The following is a 16,699-nucleotide window of genomic DNA, read 5'->3' as shown; positions in this document are numbered from 1 at the left end:
CTAAATATGTCAATATTGAGCAAAGATGAAATTTTGCCTTCTGAGGGGACCTTATCTTGGACTTGCCCCTATAACAAAATTCTCGTAACAATGAAGTCAAAACTCAGGTCTCAAAATGATCATCTATATGCCTTCAAATAATTCACTGTTCTGCTATTATGAAATTTTGATACAACGAAAGGAAACCGCAGGTCCTGAGGACTTCATTATGATGAGAGAGTTGCCTGCACTGGTAGCAAAATTACGAGAGTGGGTGAGAGATAGATGATAGAAAGATGATATCAAGAAAATATATGATAGAGAGGGAAGATGGATGACAATCAACAAGACTAGCTGCTGTCAAAGTGGGGATGGTGATAAAGATGCTGGCATGTGCTGTGCATATGTTCAAATTTCTTGCATGCAAAGGTTTCCATGACAGTTATGCCTCTCTCAGCCACTGTGTGTGGTCTTAGCTGGCAGTGACTCCAGCATGTATGAACACACTCAAAGGGGTGTAAGTCTAAGTACTTCAGGGGCATTTCATGAAGCGCTTTGTCCAACAAATTTGTCGGAAAAATTTGCCCTCAGCCAATCAGATGCAAGGATTTTCAGTAGCTTATAACAGTTTGTCATAAAAATATCCAATCAAAATGCTTCATGAAATGCCCGCTCCAGGAGTGCACCTGGTGCTTACGTTTATAAATGTATAAATGGTGTATCAAACAATCATGGCAGCAAACTGGCTGTACTGACCTGTTCCTCAAACCTATGTATCTGGGCCACAGAAAGTGCTAGAGCCACACTGAATGGAGCCAGGACAGTGCTGCAGTCTCTTTGCTGGCCAGCCTGGGAAGAAGGCAACAAAACAGTGAGATACAACAATAAATGACATATCAGCCTTTGATTTCTCCTACGTACTTCATTGTGCCTAACATGATATCATAAATCAAACAGCAAAGAATATAGCAGCTAATTGCATCAATTTCATAGGGGAATAAATCTTCTAATGTCCAACTATCTCCAGTAAAGTAATAAATTTCAACCTTTTGAAGACCATCTGAATGATGTACTTTAAGCAAAATGGAAATCATGTATCCAAGAAAACTTTGTTATGTTCCAGTACATGGGGTGTAATAGCTGATACCACAACATCCATTCTTCTGCAATCAAATGATGAAAATAACAGTACACCCATGCACCCTTGCTCATTTTCTAATTTGTTGCCACATCAGGGCACCGTTTCATGCAAGTTGTCAATCTTGACAAGTTGTCAGTCTCTGACAATTTGAGCGAAATCCTTGGTTTTGATTCAGAATCTCTAGGCACTGACTGTTACTACGGTAATTTCCAGAGACTGACAATTTGTCAGAACTGACAACTTTCATGAAATGTTGCCCTGTAATCCTTACCTTGAGGAACTTGATGAACTCCCTGCCTAGATCCTGGTCCTGTTTGATGGAGAATGTGATGTGGACAATGATCGTGCCCTCCGTGTGACGTAGCTGCTCCTGGGAGAAAGCACTCGTTTCCACTGCATCACTACATTGGATGTCACAAAAAAAAGCCAGCGACTCACATTTATGATAGCCAAATAGGAGCCACACATCACGCATATCCTGTGATGCTTGGTTATCCCGACCAGGAGATCAAATAATTGTCAGGATTTTAGACAAATTTAGAAGAAGCAGTTGTATTAGGGAAAACATGATGTTTCTTATAGCAACATCCCATTGCATGGAAAATGGACAAGTTAGAAATCTTCTTATGTTCTCCATGTGATCCAGAAAGTGTTCATACCTCTCCACTACAAAACACATGCTGAGTATGCATGAAAGATAGCAACCAAATTTTCCACCCTCCTTTCAAAGTAGTTCAGAAGCATGACTTGCTGTCACTGCCTCTGTTCAAATTCTGGCAGTGATATATGGAGTATTCAAACAAACAAAATCCTTGAATCTTGAAACAAAATTACAGAACATAACAGAGCAGATGGCTTATTTTCTATGCGACAAACTGAGGCAAGTTTTGAAGTAAAAGTTTACAAATGAATTTGAATTTGACATTACTAGTCTGCAGCAGGAGACCTCTTGTTCCAGTTCAATCAGCATCATCTCATGCTACTATAGGACATTGAAAAAGTTCTGCCTCTATCACTCTACCCTGACCTAAGACAGCCACAATGGTCAGCCAGAACATTGTATATTGCAGCACTGTCTCGACTGGTGAGCTCTGACCACAAGTAATGAAGAAAATGTTAAACAGATAATCGTTTCTGTAGACTACAAAAATGTATCCTGTATCAGAGAGGGTCTCAAGTACAACCCTGGGGATTCCCCACAAGTTTACATGTTGGAGGAATTCTGCTTTATCTGGCATTCCCCACAATTATTGCCTAATCACCAACAGGGTTAAAACTGAAAGCAACATACTCTTGATTGGCATAGCCGTGATGGTCTAGTGGTTAAGACATTACATTGTGAATGTAAAGACCCAGGTTCAAACCCTGGTCACAGCAACTGCCATCTTTTTTCCTTTTTTTTCGACACTGGCAAGTGCAGGCTAAGAACACAGAAAAGTCTCCAATAATTTCAGTTCGACAAAAAACACGGTTATGAGGACAAAAACACTGATGAAATTTAAATGGACTTTTTTTTTTAAATATGAATAACACATTAATAATACACATACACACAAACATGCACCTTATGCATACATACATGCACATGCTTACCAAGATTATCTATATTGTGCTTTCATCTGGCATTTCTGTTGATTTCGAAAAATATTCAAAGGATATCATGACTGTAATTATCATAGATATAATAAAACCAATAATATAACATAATATAATAGTATCGGTGACAGTAATAATGATAATGATAATGATGACAACACAGTGTGGTCACATTTCTGCTACTGACCCCTCATGACCGTCTGCTCTTTGTTGTTGTTGTTGAAGAGCCCTGTCCTGTTCAGAGAAGAAGGCCACAAGTCCCTCTACCACGACCCTCTTATGACCCTTGGAGGAGAGGAGGAGAAGCTGGTAGACCAGGGGAGGTAACTCCTGCACTTCTACATACTTCAACATGCGCAGGAGCTTGTTGATGACAAACTTCAGCTGGTCACTGCTTAAAGTGACCTCCCTGTTATTCAAAGAGAAAGAATAAATCCAAACCTTTTCACAATTTCAAGACTTGTGTACTTTGCAGACAATCACATCTTGGCAATTTTCATTGAAGTTGCAGCATAAATTAAGACTGAACATAAAGGATTATTACCTCGAGTGATGGAAATTTTGTATTTTGTTGACATTTGACTCTTTACACAAAAGACCTTGAGACCTTTTCTATGCACAAATATACTGTAGCTCACATAGTTTTAAACACAAGATTAGAACATTTGTATATTTCTATTGTGTGTGTGTGTGTGTGTGTGTGTGTGCATGTGTGTGTGTGTGTGTGTGTGTGTGTGTGTGTGTGTGTGTGTATGTGTGTGTGTGTGTGTGTGTGTGTGTGTGCGTGTGTGATAACGATAATACTGTGATATCAATACTAGAAAGTACTAACCTAAACATGAAAGAATGACAGAGCAAATGAAAGGATAAACACAAAAGTGAAAGAGTGAATGGATTAACTTAAAAACAACAAATAACAAGTGAAGAAATTATTTACCACGAACTAAGGGTAAAGAGTTGGCTGAAATATACAGGGCATTCTTACCTGAAGACTGATGCCAAATGGATTGCACACCTTGCTTCCCATCTGAATTGAATCCAAACAACAGAATGACACATTTTAATGATACATTGAATAGAATATCCTTCATTGACACTATCTTTTCAAATTACTATACAAGCATTGGCAAAAACAGAGAGAGAGAGAGAGAGAGAGAGAGAACGTGGAAAAAGAAAAAACAGGTTCGTTAATAGGACTCTAGTAGTGATAGAACACAATCAGTAAGGATATAATAACACATTTTGAATGATGTATGAATAGAATACCCTTCACTAACGCTATGTTTTCAACTTATTATACAAGCATTGGCGAAAACAGAGAGAAGGAGAATGTGGAAAAGAAAAACAGGCTCATGATAGGACTCTAGTAGTAATGGAACACACAGTAAGGATATTGGAATCTATCCCTAGAGCTGAATCATTTTCTGCTTTTTAGTGTATAAGCACAATGTGTTGTTTTGCTGGACTCACTCAGCTTGACTGGATTAGGGAAGGAGGGTCAGTGCACACAAAAAGTAAGCACATTTTTGGGAAGACTTGGAAATAGCCGTTTTATTCTAAATCTCATCTTCCAGACAACATCTATTGGACACAAGAATCACAATGCATATCTAGTGAAATTTACCTTGTTTTGTTTGTTTGTTTTGGGTATTTTTTTGGGGGGTGGGGGGAATACACTTTGCAACAGAGAATAATTGGATCAAGTTTAGGCTACTTTGAAGAACCTTTCTTGACATACATTGTACTCTCATTCATTCTGGCTTCAGGCTAGTCTGCTTCTAATGAGTGATATCAGCATCTTTCAGAGAATATTCTACAGATTTCTATGCAAAATTCTGGGATATTTTCCTTTGGACAGGAGGTATTTACAATATCAAACTTTTGTAACACATTTAAATTTTCACAACACATCACCAAGATCACCTTACTTTGAATTTTCTCTGCTTTGGTAATTGCTTCTTTATCACAGCTAAGTTGGACATACCTGCAGGAACACAAATTATTCAAGAGGTGATCCTTAAACTCCTTGCCAGACATCCTGCCGTTGTCAGTGGCAACCATTTCCATGGCAGCCAGAGAGGATATCACCTTGGGAAGCAGCTCAAGAGCTCTGATTAGAACAAAAGAGATAAATCTCCTTTCTAATTTTTGACTTTTCAGACAGCTCATCAGAGTCTCCATCACAAGGTCAAAAGCAACTTGTTAGAAAACAAGTGACAATCAGGAGCAGCTTCTCATTTTTCTTCAATGATGATATGATTCTATCAGTTTTAAAAACATCTCTGTAAACATGTTCCTTTCAGCTCCCTTAATTAGAACTTGCCCATCTAGATGGCCATAATCTAAAATATTGGGTAATCTTTGTTTTCTTTTGATTTGTGCACAACAATACAGGTTTAAGCCAGACATATACATGTATGACCTCTGGATCGTGTAATCATGTTTTGACAGTCAACATCACAACACAAATAGAACATCCACTATGAGTTTTGATATAAGTAGTGTGAGATGGGCAAGTTGCAACCTAAGAAAAAGAGATGAAGAAAAATGCAATCACACTTACTTTCCATTCGTTATGTCTTTGGATCTGATGATGTCTGTGAATACTTCTGCCAGTTGTACCAAGCTAGATGCTGGAAATTTATCAATCTACAAACAGGAGGTCAAAACCAATTACGTCTCATCATACATTGAAATGAAATCAACTGTTTTATGGGGGGGGGGGGGAAGTGTCACATTAAAATTTTGATGTTATTCTGCTGCTTTGTACCTTTCATAGAGTTAACTTAGTAACATTTTCAGAGGAGAATAATCATCATGTTAACAAATAAAAACAGCAAAGACAAAACTAAGATTTACTCATAATTGTCTCCACATTGTCTGAACATGTACTCTGTCTGCTAACGTAGTGTCAAATCTTGCACAATTGTATTCTCAACTCAAGAGTGACCCTTTCATCTCTCTTCTACCTATCTAATATCCATATGGCATTTAAGAGTTTAGCTTCATAATGCAATGTGTTGAAAATACATACTGTAAAATGAGGAATTTTTGCGTGCATTTTAATTTCGCGAATTTCGCGAGCGCCGAAATTCGCGAAATTAAAATGCACGCGAAAGTTTTTGTCTACACTACATGCATTGAACGCCAGTGGCAATTCGCGAAAATTTCATGCCACGAAAAAGGCTGTCGGCTCCAATTCGCGAAAATTTCATGCCGCGAATATATCATGTTTTACAGTACTTCTTTTCTAATTTTTCTATATAGGTGATTTAAAGGGATAGTACAGTATTGGTGGAGATGAGAATTGGGCTTTTAACTTTTTGCGAGATACCAAGAAAACACTTATGATATAGTACAGAGCATACCATTTTAAGAGGAATTCAAAGTTTATTTGATGAAAATCGGGTTTGGAATGACTGAAACATCCAAAAACAAAGTAAAACAAAGCGATCATAATAAAGTGTGGGTCCCACACTTTATTAGAATTGCTCTTTTTTGGATATCTCGGCCATTTCAAAACCAATTTTCATCAAATAAATGTTGAATTCCTCATAGAATTACATGCTCTTTCATATTTCATGAGAGGTTTCTCATTATCTCACCGAAAAATGTTAGAAACCTGAAATTAGGTCTCAACCAAAACTGTACGATCCCTTTAACACAATCAGGGTATGCAATCATGACTTTCTCACTTTAAAAAATTGTAACTTCTAAAAGAATGCACCAACTGACTTAAAAAATCACATGCAGCATGCTAAGACATCAGTAATCACATGTGGTAAGACAATAGCTAATTTCTCAGTTCTCATTTACTGTTAATTATCAAAGATTAATTACCAAAAAGTCCCCCAAAACCAACGTAATGCGTCAAAAAAAGCGTTTTGCAACTTACGTAAAATCAAGATTTGAGGTCCATATTTTAAGTCTACCCCTATGTGTTTGGCATCAAACTAATGGGTTTTTTTCCTGGCATTGCTTGCATGCAATAAAAAACAGTGGTTCTTTCAGCTGGAGAAAGTTATGAGGTCTGAAGTCCCGTCTTGGTAGGAGTGTAATGCTGGCTTATTTTTGTGACATTGTGACCTTTTAACCCATGCTGTACAGCTATACATGGAGAAACAGCTTATTTTTCTGCTTTTCCTGAAAGTACTGAAGACACACTACAATATGGTGCGCTGTTTGCCAATAAATGTTCAGCGACTTTTGAGTTTTTAGCCATTTTCAAATGCTGAGGAAAATAAGTGCAGCCATTTTTCAGTATTTTTAGTGAGTTATATCCTAATTTGACTACTCAAAGAATCTTTCACCATGAATTGTACATATGTAGAAATCTATTGTGTGAAAATTTTAGCAAATTTGAGCAATAGGAACTTATTTTTTTATATTTTTACAAATTGCTGAGGATAAAAAAGACCGATCCACGCCCATGTTATACTGCATGAAGGTCATATGATAAGTGTTCAGTGTTCATATTTCAATGCTTGTTCAATTTCTAAAGATATCATAAGCAAAAACATAGTGTTTTGGCTTAATATGTCATTGTTTGAGTGTCACAGCTTGGATATCAACTCAAGTCATCATAATTCTCACATTCATTCTTCTATCTGTGTTTACAAATATGAGAATTGATCCAAACACTGTGCGCACATTCAATGTCAAACTGTACAGATAATTTTTTTGATGAAAAATATCATGTCTTCCAAAGTACCAGCCCTAATTTCATAAAAATTTGTAATAATGGCCACCATATGTCTGTTACCTATTCCTGAAAGTTTCGCCTCTTCACTCTATGGCAAAAGTGAAATAAGATAAAATATGTAAAAGTGGTTTTATTTGAATTCAAAATAATGCCTACAAAATTGATCATCTATTTCGAGAAGTGAAAATATGAAATTTATTCATATTTTGTGATATGTCATGGCTATGTGCTGGTGGTGAATGAAAGGGATATTTATCAGGAATATCTAACAGCAATATCAGATGAAAAATACATTCTCCTTTTTTTAATGAATTTTTCCAATACATTAGTCATTTCAATGTAATTCGACACCCCTAATTAAAATGCTAATTTATGCGCAGTTTAATGCAAAATTTTGACTCTTTCTTTACATGAAATGAAAATTTGAACACTCAGCTACAACAAAGACAAAAAAAGCATTTTCACCAAGTTTTTTCATTTTTCCCCTGTTACACAAATTGCATACCCTGATTGTGCTATTGACCTATAGAATTTTTGTTAATGCTTTTTACTATTCATATAGGCAATAACAGATTGCAGAGGTTGATATTCATTAGTGCTTGAGTGCAATCAATAAACCAAAAGGCCAACCAGCTAACCTTCCAACATATATTCCACACACACACAGACAGACAAAAAGACAACAACAACAACAACCAAAAAAAAAACAAACAAACAAACCCAAAAAACTGTATGGTTATGCTTTCTAACCTCAATGAGTAAGTAGCCAGTGATTTCTGAGGCCATCTTGGTACTCAATTCCTGGCTACCAAGAAGGCCCAGGGAACACTTGCACAGATGGAGGCAACGTGCCACACCTTTCTCCGAGTCAGGTGGGGAACCCTGAAACACAGCATGGAGGAAGTTGGCCACATCGCTAGTCTTTCCTGATAGTACTGTCTGTCTGAAGTTAGACGTCAGCTGCAGAGTAGAACAGTACATAAAAGATATTACCATTGCATTAGTGAGTACTTTGTACAAATTGTAGCTACTTTTTGACTATCATGACTCTCATTTGCAATAAAAACTCTTCAATCTGTCAGTTTCATCCTTACTTTTAAAGTCGCTGTGAAATCGGTCGTTGAATATTTGCTCCTGATATCTAAAGTATATCTCATGGATCAGCAATTTACTCAGCTTATGCATATCTTTATCTTTGCACATAGGCACACAAAATGAGCAAGATCACCTGTGAATAGTCAGAAATTGACAAATCTTCTTATAATGTATATCATAACGTGAAATAGGTGGACAGAAAGAAGCAATAACGGCATGCTGAAACATGTTATGTGTTTCATATGAAATATCGGTACTTTTGTAATCAGAGACTTGGAGATATCAAATCATGTTACAATGGAACTTTTTATTGATACGTTTAAAATATTACATGTCATGAAATGTAATATGAAAAGGCTTAACAAGACAACCTTACCTCTTCTGGTTTCAGGCCATCAAGATATTTGTTTAAATTTGCAAGATTTCTTTCCTGCGATAACTGCAGTATCTTTGCCATGGCTCCTTTTCATGAATCTGGAATTAAAGGAGATCAAAAAGTCAGTTATTCAATTTTTTAATTTTTTTTTTTTGCTGCACATTACAAAAAACTATAAATGAAATATGCATGAACATCTCATGTAAGGAAATATGAGCGAAAGATTCAGTACAATTATCAAATATCAGAAACTATGTTAATCTAATTTTAAGTGATGTTAGGAAGCCCTTTAGGCATAATACATGTATACAACAATGGGTGCACCTTGCAAAAGCAGCCTTTGTATAAAACGTACATGGTAATGATGTTGATGGAAGTAATATTTCTCAGCTGCATAAAATGTTACAAATTTCCAATACAGTACAGTCAAGTACAATCAATGTAGGGTCTACTTTAGTACTTGGCAAGAAAAATATTTGGCGAATTAGGGCTCGTCACAAAATTTTGGGAGTGGTGGTTGACCTCATGATGAAGAACCAGTCAACCACAGTGATGAAATGCAATTTTGGCATGTATCATCCTTTTCAGGAGAAAAGTTAGTGATTTCTTATTCTAGAAAATTACGAGTTACCGGTAGATATCGCTCCCCAAATTATTTTGCCACACCATTCTACACTACTAGTACCCTACCCTGGCCTCGCCCTCGTTATCTCACGCACAGATGCACGTAACTGCAACAGCGACCCCAACACTCAATGATGCATGCTGTTCCTACCACTTGCCAAGTGTGCATCCATGCACAAGCTAGCCAGACCAGTATTGTAATGCGCAGTTCTGTACAGCGACAGGGTTATGTAGACCTAGTCTATATACAGATATATAATTTATGCATATAAAGCCAAGGCCCCAGGGTAGGGTAGAAAGTGTATGTATTGTAGAGTGGTTTGGCAAAATCAGCAGGGCCGGGGGGAACAACACTACACAATGCTGCAGGTGTAATTAATTCATAGGCTCTCTGGAATCTACTTCATACTTTCTAACAATTTCTTATTTTTCTATCTAGAATAATCATGATATTATAAAATCTATTTAATTTTGATATGAATCAAGTTTTTAAAGTTCTGCACTGTATGCATGAGGGACTGCACATTTCTTTTATAGCCCAGCAGCGCATCGTCGGTTGGTGCAGTAGGCCTACAAACAAGACATTTTCTAGACCCTAACGTTAGACAAGAAACGACAATATTTAACACTGACATATCAGATATGACCTGTGTGTGTGTGGCTGTATACGCATACGTATATGTGGGACTGTTACAGTGGGCTTACTACGTACACAACTACAACGTTAGTTGTGTTGTTGATATAAATTGCAATAATAATCAACCTCAGAACATCTTTGTAATACGTTTATGGAGAATCTTATATCGGCCCTTATATCTTATCCTCAAATACATTTAATAAACTTCCTGTTCATCGATCAGTAGATAAATGAGGTCATACCACCGGTAGAAAGCTTGGCCTTGCTTGGGTTGGAGGAGAGACGGGAGGAGTCGCACAGCACTAGCACTCGACTCGCACTCGACTCACACACTCATTCATTTATGGCGCGCTAACTCTGGCTAGCTCGCGCTGCGAACTGTTTGGATTTCCGGTTGGTGCAGCGCAAAGAGATTTCCCTCAAACTTTTAATTACACGGTAAGCACTATCTGGGCACCCGTCCCGCTTCATCATGAATATTCATCATTACGTGTATATATATAATCCGTAATACCGTGAAAATACATAATTTTTTCATTTCCCGGCAGCGTTTTTACATTTCTCGGCAAAACTGAACATTTTTCCATCTCCCGGTGAGACGTTTTAACATTCCCCGTTGATGCAATTTTTCGAGATTTTTACATTTCCCGGCGATACGTTTTGCACGTATCCAGCGTTCTGCCATTTACTAGTACAGTATCTTACTGCCTGATGAATATTCATAATAAAGCGGGACGGGTGCCCAAATACTAGTAGTGCTTGCTTTTAAAATATACCTGACGCAGCGCCACCTACCGGGAAAAATAAGGAAAGAAAGAAAGAAAGACAGCAGGTCTTGTAACAACGCGTTGGGATTCAGCTACGAGTTACTTAGGTTTTCCATTCATTTTCAAACTTTTTTCATTCAATTTCACAAATTTTTACTTCAATTTCGTCGCAGGATGTCGGGAATAGGCAAATCTTACTTTCAAATTCGTCTTTCGTTGTTCATTTTCAAATAAAGTCCATTCAATTTAGTCATTTGCATACATTTTCGTCATTTACAGTTTAAATTCGTCAGTCTCACTCGCAGCACACAAAACAGCAGGATCGATTTCGTCTTTTGTCAATCATTTTCGTTAAATTTTCATTCATGTTTGTCTCATATCTCTATCCGGTGTGATTTCCCAATCATTCATGTATTTATTTCTGTAACCGTTCACATTTTACATTCAGGGGTTAACATACCCCATAAGTGTCCCGCCCCCCCCCCCCCCCCACACACACACACAGAAGCACAGATACAGACACACACACACAAGCAATCCGAGTACACACTGATACAAACAGACGTACCGTCTCACAAACGAAGACACTGACAAACAATAACTAGGCAAACATGATTTGCCTAGAAAGATTTAAGTGTAGAGTTGTAGCCTGTTAAATGTCAAAGAATGGATAACATAATTATATTTGCTGCTTGCCAGGGTACAAAATTTAAAGTTTGCTTCATGCATTATGATGCAAAAACCTGAAAATTACGAGTTAAAGTTAAAAATGTGACACTGACATACTGTCCCGGGTTATGACTTTTGACTGTCGTTTATCCTTCAATCAATTTTGGTTGGCAGTCATGTTTTTCGTGTGTATTGTTTAAGCAAATGGTTAGGGAATAATGTGTAACGATACAATTTACGAGAGAAAGTAAAAATTTGTCGACTTAAAGTTGGTTCACCATCAAAATAAAGAATCGACAACATCTGACTAATTTGAATGAAAAATTCATGAAATTGTGTGAACAAAAACGAATTTGATCTTCACATTCTGCGATCCGTTAGCGGGAGGGATGAATTTGAATGACAATTGACGATTCTGAATACTATGTCTGCGAAAATGTTTGACGAAAAACGAATTACAATGATGATTGACGAAATTGAAGTTAGGATTTGCGTTCCACGTTCTTCGCGGGACGAAATTGCATAATAAATCTTTGAAATTGAATGACAAAAGTGTGAAAATGGATGGGAAAACCTAGTGTGTATTTCCATCTCTTCGATAAGTGGGTTTTTCATTACGTCGGAGGGAAAGGGGGGGGGGGGGTGGGACCTGTAAATTTTCCGATTATGCTGAACGCAGTTTTCCAGAATCCTATAACGAATTTCAAGTGGGGCTTACTTTCCATTACAGAATGAAATCATGAATAATCAGAGTAAAAGGTTGCAATTGATAAAATTGATATGTATTAGGACCTAATTATTTTTCTCTCACAAAATATCGTGTATGCCTATGTTCTAAATGAATCTTCATTTTCCATCAAGTTCGGAGTCATTGCTTCAAAGCTGTTTTTTTTTTGGATTCTGAACGTAAAAGGAACCGTTGTGATCGAGTTCATCAACATTTTCTCTTCGAATGATAGACTCCTTTTCTTTCACTGATTATTCTTGGAGGACAAATCCAAACATATTGACTTTGTATAGGTTTTCCCAGTCAATTTCACTTCTGTCATCCCAATTTATGAATATGCTCCCCCGATATGCTCTCAGCTTCCCACAGCTCAAATGCGCGAAAACATTTGGGCATTCAAATAATTCACGCCAAGGTCAAGTTGAGCTTGGTTGGGGTTAGCAAATTCATTTTCAGGTTTTATCCTATACACTTCGCGCAACCGATTGATTGATTTTTGAAGAATGGATATTAGGGGGCTCGAGGGAGAGAAGGGGCCAATGTTGTTCATAACACGCATTATGCACAACACACCTTTTATATGAACCCTTTGCACTAGCTATGAATAATTCAGATATCTATTTTCTCCGCTCGTTTTATTTTCTTTGTTTCTTAAGTTCTTGTTTTTTATTGTGTGCAGGTGTAATGTATAATGTATATCAACGCAGGGCTCCCTTGTAAAGCAGGCCTTTTTGGCACTGAATGGGACTACCCTGCTTTTAAAGAAGACTTAATAAATAAATAAATATACCTGCACATCCCGAATCACACACACGTAAAAAAAAAAGAATCTTATTTTTGTTGGCTTTTATCGTATCATAAAAGTTACACAAGTTTATCTTTTAATGTTCTATACATTAGCTCTGTATCTAGTTGCGTAGCCACATAACTTGATAACAATCTTATCATGTCCCTGTATGCAGACTCATAAGTAGTCGTTTGTTTGTTTGTTTGTTTTTCATTTCAAGATATTCTAAATGATAAGGCCCAGTCGGGGTCGCATCTGAACAACACATTTTAGACTCTTCGATGACACCAGAAGCGTTTCTCGCGGAGGCGTCTATAAACCTCTCCTATATCCTCGTTATGAGCTCATACTGTAGATGCGCCTGTAATCGTTTTTTTTTTTAAATTAAATTTTTACCTGAATGAGGCTATATCATTAAGAACGAGCAAGTCAACTGACAATCGATACTTTTAATGCAAAACTTTGGCTCTTTCCAAGAGAACTCTATAGCACATTGCCCTGCATGTCGGTATAGTGCAATCATTTCAGGAAAGTAGTATAAAGATGGTCTTTAAAATCTACATATTATTCCTTATCTATGAAAAATGCACATCCCCTCGTCTTGACTCGATCATTATCTTTAAGTATTCTGAATTCCTTCTTTCAAAAAAAAAAACTAATATAAATACTGTATCTGTCAAGTGCTCATGAGATATCCCATCAGAAAACTAGTATTTTGTCCTCGAAATCTTTCCGGAGTTTTATTGGTTTTTTTTTCTGCATTTTGAACTTATCCAAATATCATTTACCTCCGCAGATAAAACGCAGGAAGTCTTCATTCAAAATGAGGATAATTTTTTCCCTTTGACAGAGAGACGTATAGACCTATACTTGTACTTTCATTTGAGGGGAACGTACATGAATTATTTCAGATGAGAATTCTTAATGTTGATGCTCTGTAGCAGGGATCTATGCTTTGAACGTTATTGCAGAATCAGCATTTAAAAGGAAAATTGTAGCATGTATTGTTAGCACTAACAAAAAAAAAAAACAAACAAACAAACAAACAAGGATCACAAGTAAAGTAAACGCATGTACCAAGTGGCGGATCCAGAGGGGGCGCACCGGGGGCACGCCCCCTCTTCATTTTTTTTTTTTTTTTTTGGTTAAAACAGAAGAAATAAAAAGAAAAGATGGGGGTGCCCACTTTAATTTTGTAAAGGCGCTCCCCTTTACGGAATTCCTGGATCCGCCCCTGTACCCACTTCTTTTGCCGATACATCTTGCCTGCAACGTTCAATCTTAAACTTGACGCTTCTCGTGTGAATAAGCTAGCTTTCTTCCGCTATTCTAATAAGACGGTTGAAAGAAGAACAACAACGCTTTAGTAACGACGACAATAGCAACAGAGGTAATTAGCACAACATCTGCCAAATTTGAACTTGATCAAGAACAGAGCGGGAAAGAAGGAGAATAGAAAATCCTCTGTTCTGCCACGTTGCCATTACGTAATGTCGTGGAAGGTGGGACTGCACCGCACAATGCTCAAAGCGCTCTTTTTGTATTCACAATCGATTCATCGCTCAGAGTGAGGGGTGCGTAAGGCTTTTGAGCCCCCCTTTCTTAGGAAGTCACTAGACGGTCAAAAGGAACAAAAGATTTCCATTCTTTCGCCCTCGCCCTGTGTCCATGAATGAATGAATCAGCATGACACACGGCCAGCCATCAGCTGTTGAGGATAACGTCTACGCTCGGAACATTATGAAGATCCACGCATATACTTCACCAATGTGGTGCGTACACTGTAGTAAGTATAGGTAATTAGTTTGGATGGTGAAAACAGTGCCTGAAAGAACTCGCTGGGGCTTTTCACACCTTAGGGACAAAAACACTGGAGGGCGACATTCAGCAAGAATGGATTTGTCTACTTTCACACTTCTGCAGGCTTGTGCCTGTAGTAACGTGGAATCGTGAAGTCGTGTTAATCCTGGCTGAAAACAACAACTTTTACATGACATGATTGGGCGTCAGACAACGTCAGAGGACCAGTGCGCATTCAGTTATGACGTCATCAAAAGTGTTGCGCGCATAAACAATAGATACGCATGCCCAACTGTCACCGTACAACATTAGTTGTTTTGTTATCTGTTCTTCTGACTGGCACAAGATCACAACCTGCCGGCGGCCTGATGAAACACATCGGGACATACAGGCCTACATACTTTCATCCAGGATATAATTCAACCATACTACCAGCACAATAAACAAGCCGTGAAAATGCTGATATTTCAATAAACACCCGTCGCCTCAGTTTGCGTCAACGCCAGTAAAACAGTTTCAATTCGTAGCTTTTAAATTCAGTTCTTACAGTAGAAGAATGAAGACAGAAGGTATGCCCCAAGGAAGCAGATCCAGCAGGAGTCGGGACAAAAAACGGTGTAATATCGTATCTCTAGTCATAGTGATATTGTTATTCTTCTTCATCGCATTTCCACATGGAGTGCAATCCTCGGAATCGAGCGACGATAGTCGCCTTCGAATACGACGAACTGTTAGCGAGTTTCAAACGTTCGACAATGAGTCGGGAGTCGAATCCACTCGTAGCTACTACAGTCAGGGCTATGCTTGGAATGCTCTCGGGGAACTCGCGGCTGGATGGGCGAAGGACGGTGCGCTAAGGAGCGTCAAACCAAGCACCGTGATCGGTAGGTTCACTATTCATGATGCATCATGCTCATACAGCGGACATAGAATAACATTAATGCCCTTGACTGATATCTTCTTATCGTTCTTGAAAAGATAAGTTACTTGTATCAGAAAAAGGATTTAATATAACACACAGATAAACCACTGAAGACACAATGGTAGGCCTATAAGTAATGCAGCACCTATCCTATAGGATAGTAGACGTAAATCTCCAAATATTATATGAGTTTGAAAAAAAAAATCACATTTATTGTGAAACAGTTAGACCTAATTTCAATATATTGAAATAAACTGCCTCATACTTTGTCGCTATACCAGAAGGCCATCATTTAGTGTTGAGAAGAGAAATCTCTTTGGTTTGAGTCAAATATCGTTTTGGAAGTCAAAAATATACCCCTTAGTATAGATGACGATTATCATGAATGATCAAATAATGTTTCTCGGTCAGTTGCTGTAAAAGTAATATATTTGCATCCCTGTAAGCAAGTCCTGCGTCCTTCAGACTTGAAGATTATTACAGGCGTGATTCATGCTGTGCGTGCTGTGCTTGTGTGAATTTGCAGTTGTATGAAATACTGTATCTATAGGTGCGAGTATACTTAGTAATCCATCAGCAGTCTACACTACATAGCTTGCTATCAGCTTAACAGCAGACATAAATGACTTGAATTGAAGCGAACATGGTGACATGCATAATTTAAATACGCGCCTTACTTATATTCATATGTATGCGTATGCAGAGAAAGAGAGAGAGAGAGGGAGAGAGAGAGAGAGAAGGGGGACACAGAAAAAGTTGCTTGCAGAAAATGTTACTTCAGTACCCACAAAACAAATAATTCAACAGCGTAGTAACACCATACACCATCCCTGTGATGGATATCACCATGGTAGTTACCGTTATTACAATGTATAGG

At 37.8% G+C, this 16,699-nt stretch overlaps 2 protein-coding genes and 1 non-coding gene across 3 annotated transcripts in view; 2 read left to right on the top strand and 1 right to left on the bottom strand.

The window, feature by feature from the left end:
• LOC139730977 (Fanconi anemia group I protein-like) overlaps positions 1-10,427 on the bottom strand; it is a 32,361-nt gene extending 21,934 nt beyond the window's left edge. The window contains exons 1-9 of the mRNA XM_071641856.1: positions 10,393-10,427; positions 8,890-8,987; positions 8,169-8,378; positions 5,280-5,365; positions 4,701-4,826; positions 3,702-3,743; positions 2,904-3,125; positions 1,392-1,521; positions 736-828 (exon numbers count right to left, since the gene is read on the bottom strand). Coding sequence (XP_071497957.1) covers positions 736-828; positions 1,392-1,521; positions 2,904-3,125; positions 3,702-3,743; positions 4,701-4,826; positions 5,280-5,365; positions 8,169-8,378; positions 8,890-8,970 — 990 coding nt within the window. The 5' untranslated portion in view covers positions 8,971-8,987; positions 10,393-10,427. The remainder of the gene's footprint in view (positions 1-735; positions 829-1,391; positions 1,522-2,903; positions 3,126-3,701; positions 3,744-4,700; positions 4,827-5,279; positions 5,366-8,168; positions 8,379-8,889; positions 8,988-10,392) is intronic.
• Trnah-gug (transfer RNA histidin (anticodon GUG)) lies at positions 2,426-2,497 on the top strand. Its single transcript has one exon. It is a non-coding gene; the product is annotated as a tRNA-His (tRNA).
• A 5,147-nt stretch (positions 10,428-15,574) lies between the features above and the next one.
• LOC139730982 (prominin-1-A-like) overlaps positions 15,575-16,699 on the top strand; it is a 31,933-nt gene continuing 30,808 nt past the window's right edge. The window contains exon 1 of the mRNA XM_071641862.1: positions 15,575-15,748. Within this exon, the coding sequence (XP_071497963.1) occupies positions 15,575-15,748 (174 nt within the window). The remainder of the gene's footprint in view (positions 15,749-16,699) is intronic.

Source organism: Diadema antillarum, unplaced genomic scaffold, assembly GCF_040938485.1.
Source record: "Diadema antillarum isolate AM-2024a unplaced genomic scaffold, OU_Dant_1.0 seq00000347_RagTag, whole genome shotgun sequence".
Taxonomy (NCBI): Eukaryota; Metazoa; Echinodermata; class Echinoidea; order Diadematoida; family Diadematidae; genus Diadema; species Diadema antillarum.
This window is presented reverse-complemented; position numbering and strand designations above follow the sequence as displayed.